General features: G+C 56.9%; 1 protein-coding gene across 11 annotated transcripts in view; it reads left to right on the forward strand.

Moving 5' to 3' along the window:
• The window catches only part of KIF1A (kinesin family member 1A), a 143325-nt gene extending 122417 nt beyond the window's left edge, over positions 1 to 20908 (forward strand). For all 11 annotated transcript variants that reach the window (XM_089780978.1, XM_089780980.1, XM_089780979.1 and 8 more), the window contains 7 exons: positions 9248 to 9460; positions 11522 to 11599; positions 13422 to 13546; positions 13924 to 14070; positions 14404 to 14596; positions 15182 to 15300; positions 18177 to 20908. In XM_089780978.1, the coding sequence (XP_089637104.1) occupies positions 9248 to 9460; positions 11522 to 11599; positions 13422 to 13546; positions 13924 to 14070; positions 14404 to 14596; positions 15182 to 15300; positions 18177 to 18219 (918 nt within the window). In that variant the 3' untranslated portion in view covers positions 18220 to 20908. The remainder of the gene's footprint in view (positions 1 to 9247; positions 9461 to 11521; positions 11600 to 13421; positions 13547 to 13923; positions 14071 to 14403; positions 14597 to 15181; positions 15301 to 18176) is intronic.
• Positions 20909 to 24825: the final 3917 nt, after the last annotated feature.

Consider the following 24825-nt stretch of genomic DNA (forward strand, 5'->3'; position numbering starts at 1 on the left):
CGCACGGCGCCTGATGGCACCTCTAAGGGACGCCCCACGGCCCCCAGCCCGAGGCGCACGGCGCCTGATGGCACCTCTAAGGGACGCCCCACGGCCCCCAGCCCGAGGCGCACGGCGCCTGATGGCACCTCTAAGGGACGCCCCATGGCCCCCAGCCCGAGGCGCACGGCGCCTGATGGCACCTCTAAGGGACGCCCATGGCCCCCAGCCCGAGGCGCACGGCGCCTGATGGCACCTCTAAGGGACGCCCCACGGCCCCCAGCCCCAAGCGCACGGCGCCTGATGGCACCTCTAAGGGACGCCCATGGCCCCCAGCCCGAGGCGCACGGCGCCTGATGGCACCTCTAAGGGACGCCCCACGGCCCCCAGCCCAAGGCGCACGGCGCCTGATGGCACCTCTAAGGGACTCCACACGGCCCCCAGCCCGAGGCGCACGGCGCCTGATGGCACCTCTAAGGGACTCCACACGGCCCCCAGCCCGAGGCGCACGGAGCCTGATGGCACCTCTAAGGGACGCCCCATGGCCCCCAGCCCGAGGCGCACGGCGCCTGATGGCACCTCTAAGGGACGCCCCACGGCCCCCAGCCCGAGGCGCACGGCGCCTGATGGCACCTCTAAGGGACGTCACACGGCCCCCAGCCCGAGGCGCACGGCGCCTGATGGCACCTCTAAGGGACGCCCCACGGCCCCCAGCCCGAGGCGCACGGCGCCTGATGGCACCTCTAAGGGACGCCCCACGGCCCCCAGCCCGAGGCGCACGGCGCCTGATGGCACCTCTAAGGGACGCCCCACGGCCCCCAGCCCGAGGCGCACGGCGCCTGATGGCACCTCTAAGGGACGCCCCATGGCCCCCAGCCCGAGGCGCACGGCGCCTGATGGCACCTCTAAGGGACGCCCCACGGCCCCCAGCCCGAGGCGCACGGCGCCTGATGGCACCTCTAAGGGACGCCCCACGGCCCCCAGCCCGAGGCGCACGGCGCCTGATGGCACCTCTAAGGGACGCCCCACGGCCCCCAGCCCGAGGCGCACGGCGCCTGATGGCACCTCTAAGGGACGCCCCATGGCCCCCAGCCCGAGGCGCACGGCGCCTGATGGCACCTCTAAGGGACGCCCCACGGCCCCCAGCCCGAGGCGCACGGCGCCTGATGGCACCTCTAAGGGACGCCCCACGGCCCCCAGCCCGAGGCGCACGGCGCCTGATGGCACCTCTAAGGGACGCCCCACGGCCCCCAGCCCGAGGCGCACGGCGCCTGATGGCACCTCTAAGGGACGCCACACGGCCCCCAGCCCAAGGCGCACGGAGCCTGATGGCACCTCTAAGGGACTCCACACGGCCCCCAGCCCGAGGCACACGGAGCCTGATGGCACCTCTAAGGGACGCCCCACGGCCCCCAGCCCGAGGCGCACGGCGCCTGATGGCACCTCTAAGGGACGCCCCACGGCCCCCAGCCCGAGGCGCACGGCGCCTGATGGCACCTCTAAGGGACTCCACACGGCCCCCAGCCCGAGGCGCACGGCGCCTGATGGCACCTCTAAGGGACGCCCCACGGCCCCCAGCCCGAGGCGCACGGCGCCTGATGGCACCTCTAAGGGACGCCCCACGGCCCCCAGCCCGAGGCGCACGGCGCCTGATGGCACCTCTAAGGGACGCCCCACGGCCCCCAGCCCAAGGCGCACGGCGCCTGATGGCACCTCTAAGGGACTCCACACGGCCCCCAGCCCGAGGCGCACGGAGCCTGATGGCACCTCTAAGGGACGCCCCATGGCCCCCAGCCCGAGGCGCACGGCGCCTGATGGCACCTCTAAGGGATGCCCCACGGCCCCCAGGCCCAGGCGCACGGCGCCTGATGGCACCTCTAAGGGATGCCCCACGGCCCCCAGCCCGAGGCGCACGGCGCCTGATGGCACCTCTAAGGGACGTCACACGGCCCCCAGCCCCAAGCGCACGGCGCCTGATGGCACCTCTAAGGGACGCCACACGGCCCCCAGCCCGAGGCGCACGGCGCCTGATGGCACCTCTAAGGGACTCCACACGGCCCCCAGCCCGAGGCGCACGGCGCCTGATGGCACCTCTAAGGGACTCCACACGGCCCCCAGCCCGAGGCGCACGGCGCCTGATGGCACCTCTAAGGGATGCCCCACGGCCCCCAGCCCGAGGCGCACGGCGCCTGATGGCACCTCTAAGGGACGCCCCACGGCCCCCAGCCCGAGGCGCACGGAGCCTGATGGCACCTCTAAGGGACTCCACACGGCCCCCAGCCCGAGGCGCACGGCGCCTGATGGCACCTCTAAGGGACGCCCCACGGCCCCCAGCCCGAGGCGCACGGCGCCTGATGGCACCTCTAAGGGACGTCACACGGCCCCCAGCCCCAAGCGCACGGCGCCTGATGGCACCTCTAAGGGACGCCCCACGGCCCCCAGCCCCAAGCGCACGGCGCCTGATGGCACCTCTAAGGGACGCCCCACGGCCCCCAGCCCGAGGCGCACGGCGCCTGATGGCACCTCTAAGGGACGCCCCATGGCCCCCAGCCCGAGGCGCACGGCGCCTGATGGCACCTCTAAGGGACGCCACACGGCCCCCAGCCCGAGGCGCACGGCGCCTGATGGCACCTCTAAGGGACGCCCCATGGCCCCCAGCCCGAGGCGCACGGCACCTGATGGCACCTCTAAGGGATGCCCCACGGCCCCCAGCCCGAGGCGCACGGCGCCTGATGGCACCTCTAAGGGACGCCCCATGGCCCCCAGGCCGAGGCGCACGGCGCCTGATGGCACCTCTAAGGGACTCCACACGGCCCCCAGCCCGAGGCGCACGGCGCCTGATGGCACCTCTAAGGGACGCCACACGGCCCCCAGCCCGAGGCGCACGGCGCCTGATGGCACCTCTAAGGGACGCCCCATGGCCCCCAGCCCGAGGCGCACGGCGCCTGATGGCACCTCTAAGGGACGCCCCATGGCCCCCAGCCCGAGGCGCACGGCACCTGATGGCACCTCTAAGGGACGTCACACGGCCCCCAGCCCGAGGCGCACGGCGCCTGATGGCACCTCTAAGGGACGCCACACGGCCCCCAGCCCAAGGCGCACGGCGCCTGATGGCACCTCTAAGGGACGCCCCACGGCCCCCAGCCCGAGGCGCACGGCGCCTGATGGCACCTCTAAGGGACGCCCCACGGCCCCCAGCCCGAGGCGCACGGCGCCTGATGGCACCTCTAAGGGACGCCCCATGGCCCCCAGCCCGAGGCGCACGGCGCCTGATGGCACCTCTAAGGGACGCCCATGGCCCCCAGCCCGAGGCGCACGGCGCCTGATGGCACCTCTAAGGGACGCCCCATGGCCCCCAGCCCCAAGCGCACGGCGCCTGATGGCACCTCTAAGGGACGCCCATGGCCCCCAGCCCGAGGCGCACGGCGCCTGATGGCACCTCTAAGGGACGCCCCACGGCCCCCAGCCCAAGGCGCACGGCGCCTGATGGCACCTCTAAGGGACTCCACACGGCCCCCAGCCCGAGGCGCACGGAGCCTGATGGCACCTCTAAGGGACGCCCCATGGCCCCCAGCCCGAGGCGCACGGCGCCTGATGGCACCTCTAAGGGATGCCCCACGGCCCCCAGGCCCAGGCGCACGGCGCCTGATGGCACCTCTAAGGGATGCCCCACGGCCCCCAGCCCGAGGCGCACGGCGCCTGATGGCACCTCTAAGGGACGTCACACGGCCCCCAGCCCCAAGCGCACGGCGCCTGATGGCACCTCTAAGGGACTCCACACGGCCCCCAGCCCGAGGCGCACGGCGCCTGATGGCACCTCTAAGGGACTCCACACGGCCCCCAGCCCGAGGCGCACGGCGCCTGATGGCACCTCTAAGGGACTCCACACGGCCCCCAGCCCGAGGCGCACGGCGCCTGATGGCACCTCTAAGGGACGCCACACGGCCCCCAGCCCGAGGCGCACGGCGCCTGATGGCACCTCTAAGGGACGCCCCACGGCCCCCAGCCCGAGGCGCACGGCGCCTGATGGCACCTCTAAGGGACGCCACACGGCCCCCAGCCCGAGGCGCACGGCGCCTGATGGCACCTCTAAGGGACGCCCCATGGCCCCCAGCCCGAGGCGCACGGCGCCTGATGGCACCTCTAAGGGACGCCCCATGGCCCCCAGCCCGAGGCGCACGGCACCTGATGGCACCTCTAAGGGACGTCACACGGCCCCCAGCCCGAGGCGCACGGCGCCTGATGGCACCTCTAAGGGACGCCACACGGCCCCCAGCCCAAGGCGCACGGCGCCTGATGGCACCTCTAAGGGACGCCCCACGGCCCCCAGCCCGAGGCGCACGGCGCCTGATGGCACCTCTAAGGGACGCCCCACGGCCCCCAGCCCGAGGCGCACGGCGCCTGATGGCACCTCTAAGGGACGCCCCATGGCCCCCAGCCCGAGGCGCACGGCGCCTGATGGCACCTCTAAGGGACGCCCATGGCCCCCAGCCCGAGGCGCACGGCGCCTGATGGCACCTCTAAGGGACGCCCCACGGCCCCCAGCCCCAAGCGCACGGCGCCTGATGGCACCTCTAAGGGACGCCCATGGCCCCCAGCCCGAGGCGCACGGCGCCTGATGGCACCTCTAAGGGACGCCCCACGGCCCCCAGCCCAAGGCGCACGGCGCCTGATGGCACCTCTAAGGGACTCCACACGGCCCCCAGCCCGAGGCGCACGGAGCCTGATGGCACCTCTAAGGGACGCCCCATGGCCCCCAGCCCGAGGCGCACGGCGCCTGATGGCACCTCTAAGGGATGCCCCACGGCCCCCAGGCCCAGGCGCACGGCGCCTGATGGCACCTCTAAGGGACGCCACACGGCCCCCAGCCCGAGGCGCACGGCGCCTGATGGCACCTCTAAGGGACGTCACACGGCCCCCAGCCCCAAGCGCACGGCGCCTGATGGCACCTCTAAGGGACTCCACACGGCCCCCAGCCCGAGGCGCACGGCGCCTGATGGCACCTCTAAGGGACTCCACACGGCCCCCAGCCCGAGGCGCACGGCGCCTGATGGCACCTCTAAGGGACTCCACACGGCCCCCAGCCCGAGGCGCACGGCGCCTGATGGCACCTCTAAGGGACGTCACACGGCCCCCAGGCCGAGGCGCACGGCGCCTGATGGCACCTCTAAGGGACGCCCCACGGCCCCCAGCCCGAGGCGCACGGAGCCTGATGGCACCTCTAAGGGACTCCACACGGCCCCCAGCCCGAGGCGCACGGCGCCTGATGGCACCTCTAAGGGACGCCCCACGGCCCCCAGCCCGAGGCGCACGGCGCCTGATGGCACCTCTAAGGGACGCCCCACGGCCCCCAGCCCGAGGCGCACGGAGCCTGATGGCACCTCTAAGGGACGCCCCACGGCCCCCAGCCCGAGGCGCACGGCGCCTGATGGCACCTCTAAGGGACTCCACACGGCCCCCAGCCCGAGGCGCACGGCGCCTGATGGCACCTCTAAGGGACGCCCCATGGCCCCCAGCCCGAGGCGCACGGCGCCTGATGGCACCTCTAAGGGACGCCACACGGCCCCCAGCCCGAGGCGCACGGCGCCTGATGGCACCTCTAAGGGACGCCACACGGCCCCCAGCCCGAGGCGCACGGCGCCTGATGGCACCTCTAAGGGACGCCACACGGCCCCCAGCCCGAGGCGCACGGCGCCTGATGGCACCTCTAAGGGACGCCCCATGGCCCCCAGCCCGAGGCGCACGGCGCCTGATGGCACCTCTAAGGGACGCCACACGGCCCCCAGCCCGAGGCGCACGGCGCCTGATGGCACCTCTAAGGGACGCCACACGGCCCCCAGCCCGAGGCGCACGGCACCTGATGGCACCTCTAAGGGACGCCCCACGGCCCCCAGCCCGAGGCGCACGGCGCCTGATGGCACCTCTAAGGGACGCCCCACGGCCCCCAGCCCGAGGCGCACGGCGCCTGATGGCACCTCTAAGGGACGCCCCACGGCCCCCAGCCCGAGGCGCACGGCGCCTGATGGCACCTCTAAGGGACGCCCCATGGCCCCCAGCCCGAGGCGCACGGCGCCTGATGGCACCTCTAAGGGACGCCCCACGGCCCCCAGCCCGAGGCGCACGGCGCCTGATGGCACCTCTAAGGGACGCCCCACGGCCCCCAGCCCGAGGCGCACGGCGCCTGATGGCACCTCTAAGGGACGCCCCACGGCCCCCAGCCCGAGGCGCACGGCGCCTGATGGCACCTCTAAGGGACGCCACACGGCCCCCAGCCCAAGGCGCACGGAGCCTGATGGCACCTCTAAGGGACTCCACACGGCCCCCAGCCCGAGGCACACGGAGCCTGATGGCACCTCTAAGGGACGCCCCACGGCCCCCAGCCCGAGGCGCACGGCGCCTGATGGCACCTCTAAGGGACGCCCCACGGCCCCCAGCCCGAGGCGCACGGCGCCTGATGGCACCTCTAAGGGACGCCACACGGCCCCCAGCCCGAGGCGCACGGCGCCTGATGGCACCTCTAAGGGACGCCCCACGGCCCCCAGCCCGAGGCGCACGGCGCCTGATGGCACCTCTAAGGGACGCCCCACGGCCCCCAGCCCGAGGCGCACGGCGCCTGATGGCACCTCTAAGGGACGCCCCACGGCCCCCAGCCCGAGGCGCACGGCGCCTGATGGCACCTCTAAGGGACGCCCCACGGCCCCCAGCCCAAGGCGCACGGCGCCTGATGGCACCTCTAAGGGACTCCACACGGCCCCCAGCCCGAGGCGCACGGAGCCTGATGGCACCTCTAAGGGACGCCCCACGGCCCCCAGCCCGAGGCGCACGGCGCCTGATGGCACCTCTAAGGGATGCCCCATGGCCCCCAGCCCGAGGCGCACGGCGCCTGATGGCACCTCTAAGGGACGCCCCACGGCCCCCAGCCCAAGGCGCACGGCGCCTGATGGCACCTCTAAGGGACGCCACACGGCCCCCAGCCCGAGGCGCACGGCGCCTGATGGCACCTCTAAGGGACGCCCCACGGCCCCCAGGCCCAGGCATGCAGCACCTGATGGCAGCTCTAAGGGGTACCATGTGGCCGGGTGCACAGCTCCCCTTACAGCTGCCATTAGGCGCCCCTCCCCCAGGTTGGTGCCCTGGGCAGCTGCCTGGCTAGCCCCCCCCCCCAATCGGTCTTGGGAGGGTGTGCACCCCCGACACAGCTGCTGGAGACTTTTCCCTTAGGGTATGTCTACACTACAAAGTTAATTCGAACTAGCGGACGTTAGTTGGAATTAACTTTGCTAGGCGCTACACATACAAACCGCTAGTTCGAACTTAATTCAAACTAGCGGAGCGCTTAGTTCGAACTAGGTAAACCTCATTCTACAAGGACTAAGCCTAGTTCGAACTTACTAGTTCGAATTAAGGGGTGTGTAGCCCCTTAATTGGAACTAGTGGGAGGCTAGCCCTTCCCAGCTTGCCCTGGTGGCCACTCTGGGAAACTCTACTGCCCCCCTCTCGGCCCCGGAGCCCTTAAAGGGGCACGGGCTGGCTACGATGCCTGTGCCAGGTGCAAGCCTGCCAGCACCCAGCCAGCAGACCCTGCACCTGGCACACCATGAGCCAGCCACCCCATGCCCCCCAGCCCTCCCCCTCTTCCCGGGACCAGGCTGGCGGCTCCCGGGAGCTTGCCCGGGACCGCAAGAGGCGGGCACCCGCCTGGGCTAGTGCGGACATCATGGACCTCATCTACGATCTCCGCACTAGGCACAGGAAAGTGGCCGTCTAGGGCAGGAGAGCTGCCAGCCTGGCCACCCAGGAACAGGTGTACATGAAAATCAAGGGGGTCCACTGAGACCCCCGACCCTGAGCCCTGAGCTTACAATGGCCGTCCTGGGTCAGACCAAAGGTCCATTTAGCCCAGTTAGCCTGTCTGCCGACAGCGGCCAACCCTAGGGACCCTGGAGGGGATGGACCGAAGACAGTGACCAAGCCATTTGTCTCGTGCCATCCCTCTCCAGCCTTCCACAAACTTTGGGCAGGGACACCACTCCTACCCCCTGGCTAATACCACTCCATGGTCCCAACCTCCATGACTTGATCTCACTTCCCTTTAAACTCTGTTCTAGTTGTAGCCTTCACAGCCTCCTGCAGCAAGGAGTTCCACAGGTTGACTCTTTGCTTTGTGAAGAACAACTTTCTGTTACTAGTTTGAAGCCTGCTACCCATTCCTTTCCTTTGGTGTCCTCTAGTCCTTCTATTATGGGAACTAATGAAGAACTTTTCTTGATGCACCCTCTCCACCCCACTCGTGCTTTTAGAGACCTCTATCCTATCCCCCCTCAGTCTCCTCTTTTCTAAGCTGAGAAGTCCCAGTCTCTTTAGCCTCTCTTCATATGGGACCTGTTCCAAACCTCTGATCATTTTAGTTGCCCTCCCCTCTCCCACCCTCTCTCTTCCCCTCTCCCACCTCCTTTTCCCAGTCTCCCCGAGTTTTGTTCAATAAAGAGAGATTCTATTTTTGGCCACACATTTTCTTTATTTTGTACATCAGGAAGGGGGGCTAGGGAAGGGTAAGTGGAAGGAGGTGAGGGAGGAATGGGGTACGAGCCTCCGATGGGGAGGACTGGGCTGGCTCTGTGGGCTTTTGGGGGTGGAAGCTCTCCTGCAGCCCCCCAATTGCCCCCTCTCCCCAGATGGCAGCCCGCGGCAAGTGCAGCCGGTCTGATGGCCGAGTGCTGTGATGTGCCCAGTGTGGGCACTCAGGGCACTCCAAGCCAGGACTGCTTTGCAAGCGGGGAACCCCTGAGAACTGTCTGTCCGGGGTGGGGGTCGGGACCCTTTAAGCACAGCCCTCGGCTAGCCTGAGGCAGCAGCTCTACGCTTTAAGTCCTAATCTGATGCCCTGCCGGCACTGCTTCCGGCCATCCTTAACCCCGGTTCAGGGTCCACTTAATGTGGACATGCTAGTTCGAATTAGCAAAACGCTAATTCGAACTAGTTTTTTAGTCTGGATCCGTTAGTTCGAATTAGCGCTAAAGTGTAGACGTACCCTTAGTGGTGTCTGGCAGGCTCTGGCCACTACAGAAAGGCCACTCCTGAGAGCATGATATTTGTGGTATAATGCCACTTCAAAGGGTTTCCGCAGTAGCCCATGTGGGCTGTGTGGCGCCGGTTCACTCCAGGGCACTCCTCGGTGTGTGTGGCCGAGGCAATGCGTGGGAAGGGAATCGTGCAGGCCAAGTGCAGTGCCAGACATCGGTACTTAAGAGGAAATGTCTTTGTGCAGGTTGAGAAGACAAGACATTACCTGCTCCTGCGTGAGAAGCTGGAGACGAGCCAGAGACCAGGCTTGGAGTCCCTGTCCCCGTGCTCCAGTGAGGATTCCGACTCCCATAGCACTTCCTGTGTGTCCTCTCCGCTCTCAGCAGACGGTGCCTCGGAGGGCAGGAGCTCGCCTTTGGAGACCCCCAGCGAGAGGCAGAAGGAGCTTGCCGTCAAGGTATTGTATGGTAGCCTGAGGGCTCAGCACTGGGGAGCAGATGGGCAGCGGGAGGGAGGCCAGAGAAGGAAGTGGCCTCCTCATGGTGCGAGGAGGGTTTCAGCAGGGGCAGTGATTAGGGAAGGAAGCAGTGAGCAAGAAATATGGAAGGAGAATTAATGGAAGCTCTGAGGCAAGCAGGGGAATCCAGGAGCTAGAGGAAGCTCAGACAGAGCTGTGTGCTTCAGGACTGGCAGAAAAGGGCAGACAGGGAGCAGGCAGCAGGACTGCATTAAGAAAGGGGCCACAGGGGCTGCAGCCCATGGTCCCAGGCTAATGGGGGCTTCACAAAAAATCTCCAGGCCTTTGTTGGGCCCCCTTATCTTAGGGCCCTGGAATGCAGCCTCTAAAGCCCCTGCATTCCGGCCCTGCCTGGTGGGGAGACGGGGGGATGTGGCCCATACAGTGCACCTCCCTGTGGGAGCTGCAAAAGCTCCATCTGCATTCTTGCCTTGCCTGCAGGCTCTGCCACCGCAGCTCCCATTGGCTGGGAATTGCAGCCACTGGGAGCTGCAGGGGCCAGGGTCTGCAAGCGAGCTCAGGGTAGTGTGCAGAGCCACCTGCCCCTTCCTTTCTCTGAGGTTGTGCCACCAAGGGGGAGCTGCCCCAGGTAAGTGCCCCACACCCCTGGCTCTGAGCCTCCTCCCATACTCTAATTCCTGGCCAGACCCCACATCCCAACCCTCAGCCCCTTCCCATACCCCAACTCTCACCCAGACACTGTACCCCCACCTCCTGCCCTGAGCCCACTCCCTAATTCCCACCCAGACCCCACACCCCAATCCCCACCTCCTGCCCTGACCCCGCTCCCTAATTCCCACCCAGACCCCACACCCCAATCCCCACCTCCTGCCCTGACCCCGCTCCCTAATTCCCACCCAGACCCCACACCCCAATCCCCACCTCCTGCCCTGACCCCGCTCCCTAATTCCCACCCAGACCCCACACCCCAATCCCCACCTCCTGCCCTGACCCCGCTCCCTAATTCCCACCCAGACCCCACACCCCAATCCCCACCTCCTGCCCTGACCCCGCTCCCTAATTCCCACCCAGACCCCACACCCCAATCCCCACCTCCTGCCCTGACCCCGCTCCCTAATTCCCTCCCAGACCCCACACCCCAATCCCCACCTCCTGCCCTGACCCCGCTCCCTAATTCCCACCCAGACCCCACACCCCAATCCCCACCTCCTGCCCTGACCCCGCTCCCTAATTCCCACCCAGACCCCACACCCCAATCCCCACCTCCTGCCCTGACCCCGCACCCTAATTCCCACCCAGACCCCACACCCCAATCCCCACCTCCTGCCCTGACCCCGCTCCCTAATTCCCACCCAGACCCCACACCCCAATCCCCACCTCCTGCCCTGACCCCGCTCCCTAATTCCCACCCAGACCCCACACCCCAATCCCCACCTCCTGCCCTGACCCCGCTCCCTAATTCCCACCCAGACCCCACACCCCAATCCCCACCTCCTGCCCTGACCCCGCTCCCTAATTCCCACCCAGACCCCACACCCCAATCCCCACCTCCTGCCCTGACCCCGCTCCCTAATTCCCACCCAGACCCCACACCCCAATCCCCACCTCCTGCCCTGAGCCCGCTCCCTAATTCCCACCCAGACCCCACACCCCAATCCCCACCTCCTGCCCTGACCCCGCTCCCTAATTCCCACCCAGACCCCACACCCCAATCCCCACCTCCTGCCCTGAGCCCACTCCCTAATTCCCACCCAGACCCCACACCCCAATCCCCACCTCCTGCCCTGACCCCGCTCCCTAATTCCCACCCACACCCCACACCCCAATCCCCACCTCCTGCCCTGAGCCCCTCCCACATTCTGATCCTGTACCCCCCCCCCTCAACCACCTGCCCTCAGCCCTCTTGGCGCCACAAAAATGGAATAGCCCTGGGCTCCCCAGAGTTCGTCTGACCCTGCCTGGAAGGTCTGGAAGATGTGAACAGATTGGTGAGCAGGGCTCGTGCGTGCCAGCTGGATGTGTCCCTTTGTTCCCCTGCAGTGCTTGCGTCTCCTCACTCACACGTTTAACAGAGAGTACAGTCACAACCACGTCTGCATCAGCGCCAGTGAGAGCAAGGTAGGACCAGCTCCCCAGCCCCATTAGCACTTCCTGCCTCGTCAGTGGGGACACCTTCTGGTGGGGAGCTCTGGGCCTGGGCTGCACCAAGAATCTGCGCAGGAGACTCCCACTGGAATATGGGTCAGGCCTCGGGGTGCCATTTCACTGTCCCGTATCACCGTTGGCACTGCCAGCGAGGTGCATGATGTTGCATTCGTCCAGACTGTCGACTCCCCGTCCACCTCTGCTTTGGGGGTGAGGCAGGAATGTTGCTTCTCCCAATACCTGTCTCCTGGCCTGACTTCAGCTCTTCCTCTGGAGCTGAGAAGGGCTGGGAACAGCCTTGTGACGTGCACTCCAGGAACCCATCTTCCCAGCTACCAGCCTAGATGCACTGATGCTCTGGACTTCGGGCCAGAGTCACCTCTGCAACAAAGCTCCCCACTGAGCCTCCAAGCACAGCCCAGCGGTCTGACCCTGCCAGTCCCTGATGTCTTGTCCAGTGGGAGCAGCCAGGGAGAGGTGGGGTTGGCCTGGGGAGAAGGAAGGAGTAGTGACCTGTCCCATCCCTGGAGATTCATGTGCTAGAGAGCTGCACAACTTTCCCCAGCCGGTTTACTGCAGGGAAACATCAAGGACATCAGTATATCAAATGTTGGCTGGATCCAGAGGGCAAGAGCTATAAAAGTTAGCATTCTCAACTGTCTCGTAACACCCTAGCTCCCTTCTCCTCTGGGGATCGTACTGACTTTGAGAGCCTGTCCCCCATCTATTCACTGCAGCTTTCAAAAGCCCCAGTAACCATGCAAATATGGAAGAGGAATTTTCTCTGCAGCGAGAGCTAGGGCCAGATCCGTCTTCTTATCCCTGGTATGAAACTCCACTGTCTTCAGTTCACCAGACCAGACTTTGGCCTTTAACCCCAGGCCCATGTCCTAGAGCTGGAGCCCTGCAAATCTGCAGCTATCTGCTTTGTATCCACAGATAGCTGCATCCGCGAAGTTGAATGCCGATCTCCATGGGATATAATGCAGATAACAACATTTTATATCTGTGCAGGGCTTTCCCTATAGCTGGGGCCCTACCAAGATCACAGCTGTGAAAAACATGTCACAGACTGTGAAATGAGCCCTTCGCAGTGAACTCTGATGTCTCCTTGTTCCGAGGAGCCCCCCAGAAAAGGGGGCACCTGGATCAAATCTTCCCTGTGCTACTTGGAGCACACTGAGTGTTATTTGCTGCTGTGAAGTGTCAATAAACCCTGTCTAGATTCACAAGACCTTTCCTTATCTCACTGAAACAAGCTACTAATTGTATCTGGATGCACCTGGTACCACTGGTCACTACCCCCTCCTCCTGCAGCTGCAGAGCAATGGGGGCAAAAAGCCAGTGTGGCAGGGGGTGCAGAGCTTTCTGCAGCCGGGAGAGTAGCCCAAGAGCTGCCCTGCAGCGGAAGAGCAAGTATTATCCTTCCCAAGTTGGCTAGGACTAGCAGTGAGGAGTCCCTGGTTGGGGGATCAGACCCATCTCTACCTCTTGGACCTCATGTGGCTGCAGGACGCTCTGTGGTTGCTGCCCTCAGAGTCCAGCCCTGAAGACAGCACAGAACTGAAGTTGGCAGTCCCATAACCCTCCAATCCCCGCACAGTATTCTTTTGGGTCAGGACCCCATCTGACAATACAGTGACATTTCAGGTTTAAACAGCTGAAAATGTGAAATTTACCAATTTTCAAATCCTGTGCTGTGAAATGGGCCATACTGGACTGTGAATTTGGTAGGGCCCTACCTATAGCTTAGATTAGATTGTGACTCCAGGAAATGATTCCTTCCCTCCTGCAGCTATCAGAAATGTCTGTGACCCTGCTGAGAGAACCCTCCATGCCAGCTCTTGGTGTCACTACCCTGACACCCTCTTCCACCTGCCCATCACTGGTAGAAGGACGGTATAACGCCACTGAGGTCAGGTAAGAGAGATGCAGCCCGAACACCGAGGGGCTGAAAATGAAGACTGAGGCCCTAGGACGCACGGGCTGGGTCAGCCTGTTCACTAGGCCCGACACTAAGCCACCACAGATTTGGCAGAACTGTCGGTTCCTGTTCAGAAGAGACTCCGTGCCAGCATTGTGGAAGGCTTGAGGGCCAGAAGGGATGAGCAGGGACAGTACTCTGCTGGGGGGGATGGCCACAGGGTACAGCAGCGCCTAGGCCGATCCACTGCTCCCACTCATTCACTTCCATGCACACCCATTTAGCAAGTTTTCAGAAGAAGATCAGAGATGGCTATTGGCCAAAGTCAGAGTGAAGGCATCATTGTAATGAAATGCCCCTCTTCTCCTTCCAGAACCTCCCTTCTCTCGTCCAGGGCAGAAAGCCCTGAGCCAGAACCAATAGTGGAAGGGGAACAGAAGAAATCTCCCACGCGTGAGCCTGAGGAGGAGAAGGAGACCCAGCGCTTACTGGTCCCCGATATCCAGGAGATCCGGGTGAGGTATGAGCACTTGGTTTACTCCAGGCAGGCGGAAGGAGGTGGAGGTTAGGGTTAGGGCTAGGGCTAGGCTGGAGTGCTCCATGCTAGAGTGTGCAGGTATCTCCACCACCACACACAGCTCCCTCCCCAGTGGCCCTTCCCAACATAGGGAAGGTGTTCAGAGAAGTTGCTGCTAAGTGCAGAGAGGGTTGCCCAGTTCAGTGGCTGGCAATCTGTGTCCAGAGAGGGGAGGGATTTGCAGGAAGGAGGGGAGTGAGAGTAGGAAATAGTCCTTGCGGTTCTAGCCCTTTTGCTGGGTGGCTTTCTGCAGTCACTAAGTCTTGCCTTCTGCAGCCCCATTGTCTCGAAGAAAGGCTACCTGCACTTCCTCGAGCCACACACGAATGGCTGGGTGAAGCGCTACGTGGTGGTGAGGCGCCCCTATGTCTACATCTACAACACGGATAAGGACTCTGTGGAGAGAGCCATCCTCAACCTCTCCTCTGCTCAGGTGGAGTACAGCGAGGACCAGCAGGCCATGCTCAAGGTAACTGCTGGGGGGTGGCGTCCGTGAGCAAAGCAGGGGAAGCACGGCTGATGCCCACAGTGTGCTACAAGTGTAAGGGCAACACATGTCTGAAGCCATGTAAAGGGAGGGGCTGCAACGATGGCTCTGGACCATGGACAGAGGAAGACCCAGGGGTCAGAAACTAGGAGGAGAAGAGAAGAGTGATGCTCAGAACATGGGGGTGAAGGGAGAAGAGAGTAGGAGCACAGTGGAATGTTGCAAACCCAGCTGTGGGGAGATCTCGCACTGCTGCACAGCTTACCCCTAGTTCCCGGGTTGGCATGGGGTGCCAAAGGAGGAGATTGTACATTGAACAATGAGACGTGGTCTCGTGGTGTCGAAATCCACTCTCGCACCACAGAGCTCTTCTCTGTGGCTGTTCAGAAATGCAGAGGGATTTCACTCTCCAGGAAGTGGTACATACTGATAGCGCCTGCCCTGCCCCGCCCCACCAGTGTACGGGGTCCTGTTCTGTGTCCCAGCGTGCTCCAAGCTGTGCTGCAGGTTCCTCAGTGTCATCTCCAGTAGCCCTGGGGACTCAGTCCTGGCTTTGATCTGTTCCAGACCCCCAACACGTTTGCAGTATGCACAGAGCATCGCGGAATCCTGCTGCAGGCAAGCAGCGACAAGGACATGCATGACTGGCTGTACGCGTTTAACCCTCTGCTGGCTGGATCCATAAGGTAGTACCCGAGGACATGTTATAGCAAGAGGGGTGCTCTGCTGAGTAACCTCTGAGCTGCGATAGCAGAAATGTTGTGTTGATTATCCAGCTTGGTTCCTTGCTCCCCAAAACTGCTCTGTGATGCCACCTCCTAGCCAGTTATCAAATATCTTCCACATGCTTTTGAAGGTGGAGTTAAGGGAGCAAGGCCTGCCGTCTGAGGACTACAGCATTAGTGCAAGGGGTTGGCAGCATCAAATGAGCAAGCTAGGGTAATTCCCAGAGACTCCTCTCTCCATCCACATCCGCTCAGGAGCCTTGCAACAAGAGGCCTGATGTAATGCCTTTCAAACAAAGAGATGGTACTACTCTCAGCCTCTTACACATTTACTTCATATCAGATGGTGAAGGCTTCTTCCTTGCCTGCAGCAGCATTTGAGTTTTATAAGCAATGGTGCTTTTATGTAGCCCAATCTGCTTCACAGACTCTATGCAGATGCAGACACTGCATCATGTAGGTGTTAAAATTGAGGGTAGGGAACCTGGTGATGTTCTACTCTATCTTCATGGACAATCCACATTTTTGCTTCAGATCCCAGAGCAATTGGGTTTCTCTACAGCTCTGACCCTTGAGGATGCTGGTTTAGTAGTGTGGTTGGACTGGGGGATACCATGGTGGTAGGTTGCAAGAGCCTTTCTCTGGTGGTCTCATTGTTCTGTGTAGTCTTAAGAAATTCATTTTAACTTTGATTTCAGCTGTGCCACCTTAATGTGACAAGGGCACTGTTTCCTCCCCCCCCCCCCCACATACTCTGAAATAAACAGGGACAGATCCTCAGCTGATGCAACTAGGCATCAGTCTATTGAAGTCAGTGGAGTTGCACTGATTTATAAGAACATAAGAGTGTCCATAGTGGGTCAGGCCAGTGGTCCATCTAGCCCAGTAGCTGGTCTTCCAACAGTGGCCAATGCCAGGGGGAATGAACAGAACAGGGAATCATCACAAGATTCATCCCCTGTCGCCCATCCCCTGCTTCTGTCAAACGGAGACTGGGGATACTTCAGAGCATGGTTCTGCATCCCTGCCAATCCTGGCTAATGGCCATTGATGGACCTGTGCTCCATGACTGTAGCTAGTGCTTTTTTTAACCCTATTTTATAGCAGTTGAGGATCTGATCCTTAATCCCAAGAATAAAATATCATCATTATAGTAGTAGAGTTAAAAGAAGATAGATAAATAAGTGACTAAATAGACATGTCTTGTAGTCACTGTATAAAGAAACATGCCTACCTACCCACCCTCCGTTTGATTAATTTGAGTGCTGCATAGTTCATCGAGTTCAAGAACAGATGAACTAGATGAACTGTGAGTGGGGTTTCAGGGTTAGTCTGTTACCGAAGAAACAACAACCAATGGCCTGGTAGCACTTTATAGACTAACAAAACATGTCAATGGGATCGTGAGCTTCGTGGGCACAGCCCACTTCAGATGACCGGAGTTATGAGTTGGGGATATGAAAACTCGAAATAAATAGGAGAGGGGAAGGGGAGGGGTGAGAGAGAAAAAGGGAGGGGGTGGGAGATAGAGCATCATTAAGTATCTGGAGAATGGGTACTTAAACCTAAGCAGATCAAAATCAATAGATAGATTCCTAAAACAGGAAGGGTACCGCTCAGGGAGCTGTTAGCACCTTCAGTGGTTATTCAGTACGTAGAGTCCCCAGCAGCCCACATCACACTGAGTCCATTAGCATGTGAATTGAATTTGAGGATGAACTGGGATTCCAGGGCCTCCCTCTGGATCTGGCTTATGGAGCTGATTTTGTGACAAGACAGCTGCTTGCAGGTCTGTCAGACTGTGGTTTGGCAGGCTGAAATGCTCGCCAACAGGCTTCTGTCACACAAATCAAAGGGTCATAGAATCATAGAATACTAGGACTGGAAGGGACCTCGAGAGGTTGAGTCCAGTCCCCTGCCCCCATGGCAGGACCAAGTACTGTCTAGACCATCCCTGATAGACATTAATCTAACCTACTCTGAAATATCTCCAGAGATGGGGATTCCACAACCTCCCTGGGCAATTTATTCCAGTGTTTCACCACCCTGACAGTGAGGAACTTTTTCCTAATGTCCAACCTAAACCTCCCTTGCTGCAGTTTAAGCCCATTGCTTCTTGTTCTGTGCTCAGAGGCCAAGATGAACAAGTTTTCTCCCTTCTCCTTATGACACCCTTTTAGATACCTGAAAACGGATATCATGTCCCCCCTCAGTCTTCTCTTTTCTAAACTAAACAAACTCATTTCCCCAACTCATAACTCCGGTCATCTGAAGAAGTGGGCCGTGCCCACGAAAGCTCATGATCCCATCTACATGTTTTGTTAGTCTATAAAGTGCTACCAGACTATTTGTGTGTGAGGTCTGGTTTTTGCTGATGTTAATTCAGCACATAGTTTCTGCCTTGTCTTGCACCTCTTTCTACCTCCATGTTAGCGTCTCTGAGGTTATGTATACTCAGCAGCATTATTTCAGAATAACGGATGTTATTCCAAAATAACCAAGATCATGTCTACACAGCAAGCCATTATTTCAAAATAATGTTGAGCTGGAGGACTTCTTGCACCCACTCCTGTACCCCTCATTTCACAAGGCGTAAGGGCAGTCGAAGGAAGAGTGCTCTTCCTTCGACTTCCTGCTGTGTAGACAGCGCCAACAGCCAAATTAAGCTATTTCAATCTCAGCTACACAATTGCCGTAGCTCAAGTTGTGTAGTTTAATTTGACTTTTGTCCTGCTGCGTAGATGTGCCCTGACAAAGAGATTGTCTCCCTCCCTTTCTTCCTCTCTGCTTCCTTTTCCAGTCCTTTGACTCCTTTTGTCTCCTGGTTTCCAAAACAGATCCAAGCTGTCCAGAAGGAGAACAGCCCAGATGAGAATCTAATCTAAAACCATTCTCCACCTCATCTGTCTGCCAGCAGGATCCAGATGGCTGGCTCTCATACAAGAGTTCCTATATTAACGTCAAATCTTTCATGCCATCTACCACCCCAGCTGCCTGCTCTACAAATGGATCCATTACGATCACACCTTCACTGGGAAAATGCATTTCTGGTGTACCTGCAAAACCCTGACACAGTCTGGCTGTGATTTCTTGTGCTCATGTGATTTTATGCCCATCTCTTGATTGGGTTACCTTGGTGTCACATGGCCTGTAACTCTCGAAAGCAGGTGCTATGTTTTGTATTTTAAAGCCAGGCTTCAATGTAAGGAGGCAGGAGTGTGTGAATGGTCAGAGGTTACAAGTCACGAGGAATTGCTTCTGGGTGAAGAGAAAGCGATAGGGTTAAGTACTGACATTTCTTAACGCATTGACGTTTTAAAAGTTTTAAGTTACAGTAGTTTGAGATTATATTTATAAAGTATTTATTTCTATTGACTGCACTGCAATCTGTATGTTGGGTTTATCTTGTTTTGTTGCTCCTGTCTGCACACACAGCTTCCCCTAGGGAAGGCAGAGCCCTGGAAGGTGGGCCAGCGGGGAGGAGGTTATCTGACTGTTTTGTGATGCCATCCCTGTCTTTTTTCTCAAACCCCACTAGTGAGTGTTTTGGATGGGTTCAGGAGGACCAGCTCCCAGCTGAGCGCAGCCATACATACACTCTGCCTTCAGAACTCTCGCGCCTACCCCCTCTCCATTTGCTTTGCCCTGTTTCCTTCAGCCCCATCCCATCCCCTCCATTCCCCCGAAGGCTTGAAAGCCAGCAACGGTTCAGTGACTAGACCGGTGGAATGCAAGGATGACAGGGTCTGCTTGACTCTACCCAGGAGATTTGGTTTGGGTTTCTTGTCTCTATTCTGTTTGCTTTCAGGGCCCAGCTTCAAATGGGGTGAAAGGACTGGAAGGGCGGGTGGTTCTGCCAGGCCGCTTCTGGAGCAGAGTGCTTTCTTACACGCCAAATGAGTACAGTGCAGCCTGCCTCCCGATAGCCTGGTCACGGTCTAGGGATATGCAGGCCGGCTATGCTGTGCTGTGTTAATCTCTGCCCTAGACTTGACAGTGCCAGTCTCTGGCTGGGAAACCTCCAAAAGGACTCGCACTGTAGATGGGGCTAAAGAATCTTCACTGAGCAGCCCCACCCAGTTGGGAACTGGGGAGAGGGCAGGAGCCGTTGCGTCCTGCCAGTCAGAGGAATACAGAGAGAGATGGCAGCCCTGTCTTGGGCACGATTGCAGCCAGTGTCGTACGGAGCAAGCACTAGATTGGTCTGCGCTACCAGATGACTTCTACAGCCAAATGCTGGCTCATTGGCAAATCTTGGGGAGGTGCTAGCATAGTTACATCTATGCAGACGGTTAGAGTTAAGAAAGGATTGTTACTGGTGGGATTAAAGCTAGATCATAACGTTACACTGACCCTAAATTCAGACCAGCTATCTTGAACCAGATGACTGGGTCTCACTGCCCTTTGCTGTTAGGGCTTTTACTTCCCTTCCCTTCTGTTTGCAGCAATGGCATGGGGATGGGCAAGCATGAGAGAAACTGAGACTTTGTTTACTTTTATATGTGATGACTTTTTCTTATTCCCCTTCCCCATATCAAACATTAATTTCCTCCTCCTTCCCCTTGCCCCATCTGTCTATTGGGCTTAGATTGCACACATAGAATAGCTCAACTGGTGGGGGATGTGCACCAAAGCAGAGCTATGGCATCATATAAACCTTTCTCCCCATGGCAAGGACCTGATAAGGTGGTGGTGACCTTGCTATCAGCTTTTCAAAGTAATTTAAGCAGCAAATATCTTAATTTATTTTTAATTACCCAGATTGTTAAATTAAGATTTCCAGGTGGTTGTGTACATGTAACGCCAGGCAGAAACATGGGGAGTTTCCTCCATTCATTATCCAAAACTGTCACCGATCCATGCTTCATTGTCACACTTCACAGCTGACCTTAATTTGCACAGCACAGCTGCGCCTTGGTTCTCTTTGGCACTTTTCCAACCTCTCTGTTGTGTTTGTTGAGTATTGTCTGTATGGGTCAAGTGGAGATGGCCTATGCTCTGTATTTCTCCTTTCTTTTTTTCTTGTTTTGGGGAGGCTAGGGCATGGAGCAAGGAGAAAAGTAGGCAGCCCCAACAAAGCCTCCATGCAATCTCAGTGGGCTGATAGAAATGTCACGCACACAAAAGCTCACAGCAAATTGCCCGCCCCATGCGGCAGCATGGACAAAGATTCATCCCAAGCCTCTGTCTCCAGTCTGCATAGAGACAGGGCATTTGTATTGAGCCACCATTTAGCTTAGCCCTCATATTGTATGACGAGTGGCTTTTTGTTTCCTGCTGGACCCCAATTTGCTTTTGACCAGTTCTGTGGCATCACTTCCATTCCCTCACAGACCTGGATAGCACTGCAGGTTCCTGCAGGGAACAGTGTTGGTACCGTGGCCAGTGCCTGTCCCTTTCAGTGAGCTTCAGTTTTGTGCCAGTCCTTCATTCATGGGCTGGTGGGTCAGACAGTAACTTGGTCGCCCAGGTGACGGTCTCTTGTTTTTACAGCTGTTCCTTATGGACTTGGATTTTTTTTTTTTAAATCTAGGACTGATTTTAATAATTAAATTAAATGCTTAATGCCTGGGATAAGTGCTTTTATAATGTGTTAGCATTATATACATAGAGAAAGATGCTTTGCCCTCCATGAGAAACTGTAAGACTCCAAATTATGACCCTAGTTCAGAAAAGCATATAAGCACATGCTTATGTCCATCCCTGTCCAGAAAAGCAAAATTATGCATGTGCTTAAGTCACAAGGAATGGAATTAAGCACATTTACAAAGTTAAGCACATGCCTCAGTTTTTTGCTGATTGCTGAAGGAAGACCTTGTGTATATATATATATATCCATATTAATCAGTCTTAAGTGCTAGGGTTTTTTAATTCTTAAGTCTTTGTTTTGTCTCCCAGTTCTGCTTGACAGTACAAGGGAGCTTTCCTAGAAAGGACTGTTGCTCTAACTGCTAAACCTCAACTCAAAGAGCTGACTGTCCGCTGGTGAAAACACATTTCAGCAATCTCTGCTTCAGCGGCAAATAGAGCCATCCCTGGGGCCCTGATGATGACCAATGGGAAGTCTCCTGTCAGCTTCAGTAGATTTTGGATCAGGCCCTTGGTAAAGACCACTTGGCTTGAGTATTTATTTCAACACAATTTATAGGCAAAACTGGTATTTTAGATGCAGTTTCTAAGAAATGTCCTGAATAGCTGGGATAAACCTAGCAATAGCTAGTTTAATCCAGCATCTTCTGGAGCCAGTCTGAGGAAACATGATTTGGTAAAACAGACTCATTAAGTTTCCATTCTAATCCCATCTGAACTCTGGATTTTAAGGGTAAATCAAGATATTCTTGGTCTTCTGGGGCTTTTTTCTCCCATTCAAGTCTTCTCAGCGATTTCCCCAGGTTAGAATAGGTTAGAATAAAGGCAGCAAGAGTATGTTATCAGGCTTTGTTATGTACATGCCTGTATTTGTCTTGGACCAAACATAGACTTACAGGTGACAATGGGAGAAAAATGAAGAAGTGGATGCCAGTGTTGGGCTCTCTGGGAATGCCTGCCAGGCCAGAGAAGAAGGGTGAGTGGGGATGATACAACTATGGGGTCATGCCTTAGGTCAGCCATCCTGAAGAGCATGGTCTTGATAGGTTGGTTCTGGAGAAGACTCCTGGTTTCACTCAGTCAGTACTGTGTGCCTGAGGCCAGCAAACCTGCAGAGCACGCAACTGTTCTGAGTTAGAGACTAAGGTCTGATCTAACGACAGTGGAACTCTTTCCCCTGACACCAGTGTGCTTGGATCAGGCCACAGATGCAAATATCTGTATTTGTGGAGTAAGGCTTGCTTACGGGATGAATCCTGGCTCCTTATAAAATAGCCAAATAGCAGCCATCTGCTGTTCATATGGCTCCTTCAACAGGGTTATTTTCTTTAGTGCCCATCTGAGGGAATTACTAAAGAATCTCAGTTCATACCTCCTCTATACCTTACCCCCACACCTTTCCTCACTTACTTTCCCTGCTGTTGAGCGTCCCGCCCGAGAGAGACGTGCATTCTCAAAAATTCAAGTAGATGGTACATGCCCCAGCACTTAGAGTGGCTGAGATTAAATTCCATTCTTCATTCTTTCCATTGAATTTGAGGATGAAAAGGGTCTTCAAGATTTAAACATGAGACTGAGTAAACACTTGATCTTAGCTTAAACAGGCCAAGACATTTCAGTCAAACTTAAGGCATAGAAGCTGTGTTGTGAGAGTAAGAATGGCAAGGGAAAAGACCCAGAGTCCTTATGAAAGAGAAACACCCATTTTGGATTTTATTTGGTAAGTCATCCTGTATGTTTCAACATGTGTAGATGAATTTGAAAACCCATTGAATTCAGTGTGACACAGCTCAGATTCAGAAGTAACAGCACTTGCACTGTAATAGAATCGTATTATTTCATTAGTGTAACAGAGGACAGTGAGGTACAATGATGTCACCAAAGTTAATCATGATTTAACAGGAAGTTGGGATATGAGAGAATTCCACAGAACAAGTTTATTTTCAGTAAACATCTTTGAAATAAATGGGCTTTTGTTTGCTTGGTCTTTTGTAATCATGCAAGAAGCAGTCATGTATCTATATCTAATTTTTCCTATGAGTGCCCATCCTAAAGATCCTCAGCCAACAGTGAGATGTTCAAACCCAAAAGAAGAAATACCAGCTCTTCAAAGGGCCCTCAGAGAACTGCTAGTCTTGTAACCATAGAGAAATTATCCCCAAAATGACCTCAAAACAAGCAAGCTGCAGCTGTTTTAAGTGGGTGGTAGCACCTGAGAACTGGAGATGCTCATGTGAGCATTTCCAGCCATTGCCAATAATGAAGGAGAGGTGCATATCATAAACAGCAGCACCCCATAAGTCTAGTACCTTTCTCTAGTCTCTCTCTCTTTCTGTCTGATCATCAGTGAGATGTATGAATGAACTGTTTACTTCATGAGATTCAGTTTATTAAGATCTTACTGTAAATGAAGAAGGTTGTGATTCATTTTATTTTGGTTGGGGTTTTTTGTTTTGTTTTTGCCTGTGCTTCCATTATCTACTTTGTCCACATGAGTTCTTCCTGTGATGCCATGCCTACGTGCTGGAGACCATTTCTCTTGCTTTGTATAGAAGTGATTGCTGTGGGCACACCCTGTACTACTGTATAATAACAAGACTACTGAAGTCACGAGTCTAGTTTTCTTGATGTCTTAAACTATGAGTGTTGGAATCTAGGGTCTTAAACTGTTTGTGTATATTTACAGCATTGTTCAGTTAAGAAATAAATGTGGCAGTTATGCAAATATCAGACAATGGCTCCCGGGTCATTTCTTTTCTTAAAGAAATAAGTGAGGTCAGGTTTAATAAAATGAAATAAAGTTTTAACTCCACATATCACTAGAGATAAGTTAGTATGACAAAATGAATTGTCTTCTCAACCCAATAAAGGGTGATCTATTAGATGAAATCTCAGGAAAAACTTCCTGGAAAAATGGAAGCTCCTTCACTTGAGGTTTTAAAACGGAGGTTAGGTCACCATCTGTTTTTTAACCACAACAAATCCTGCCTTTTGGCAGGACTAGTCCTTTCTAACCCTTTATTCTGTGATGCTGTAGCTTCAAGGGGGGGTACTTAGATGTGAGTTCACGTATTTTATACCATATTTTATATACCATTTGAGCTCTGTTATACTAATCTATAGTAATAGAATAGTAGCGCTTAAGGTGATAACCACAGTGTGTTCAAATGCCCCCTCATTTAGTGCCTGGCCCTCTGTGGACAAGGGCTGCCCCTGCAGGGGCTGGGAGCCAGGAGCCAACAGCACGCCCAACCCCAACATGGGGGCTAGGGGCCGGCAGCCAGCCCCAGTACAAGGCTGGGAGTGGGAGTCCTGTGGACTCCCACTGGAGTCAAGCTGGAACAGTCCTGTCCAGATTCTGCTTAGTTGATTAACTGGTTAAATGTTAGGTCAACCTAACGTTTAACTGATTAACCAGGATTTTACATCCCTAATGTATACTCTAACACTGAAACATTCCTCTTATGCTTTCCCTTCTTCCTTGTTTTGTGAACATAGATGGAAGCCACCTAGTGCAATACTGATATATGGCACACAAAATAGCAGGAGACAAAACGAAAAACCCTTCAAGCACTGAGAGAAAGTTTGCAGACTGTGCTTGTATTGTCCATTTCTGATACTGTGCCCATCGCCATGGTCCTTTCAGTAGTGCCTTAAGCTATGTTTCTAGCATGATCTGTCATGTGAATATGGTATTTGGAAACCAAGATTTTATTTCATTCCCTCATTGACCAAGGAAAAGATTTCTGCTATACAGCTTTCTCTGTCATGTGGAAAACAAAATCATCCTGGGACTTAATGGATAAATAAGGTCTTTCAGACAATATGCCTCCCCAGGACCAGTTCTGATATTATCTTGCATAACCTTCTGATAAGTGAACTTGGGAAATTTAATCT

This window comes from Pelodiscus sinensis, chromosome 10 (genome assembly GCF_052426305.1).
Source record: "Pelodiscus sinensis isolate ZL-2025 chromosome 10, ASM5242630v1, whole genome shotgun sequence".
In the NCBI taxonomy this organism is placed as follows: Eukaryota; Metazoa; Chordata; order Testudines; family Trionychidae; genus Pelodiscus; species Pelodiscus sinensis.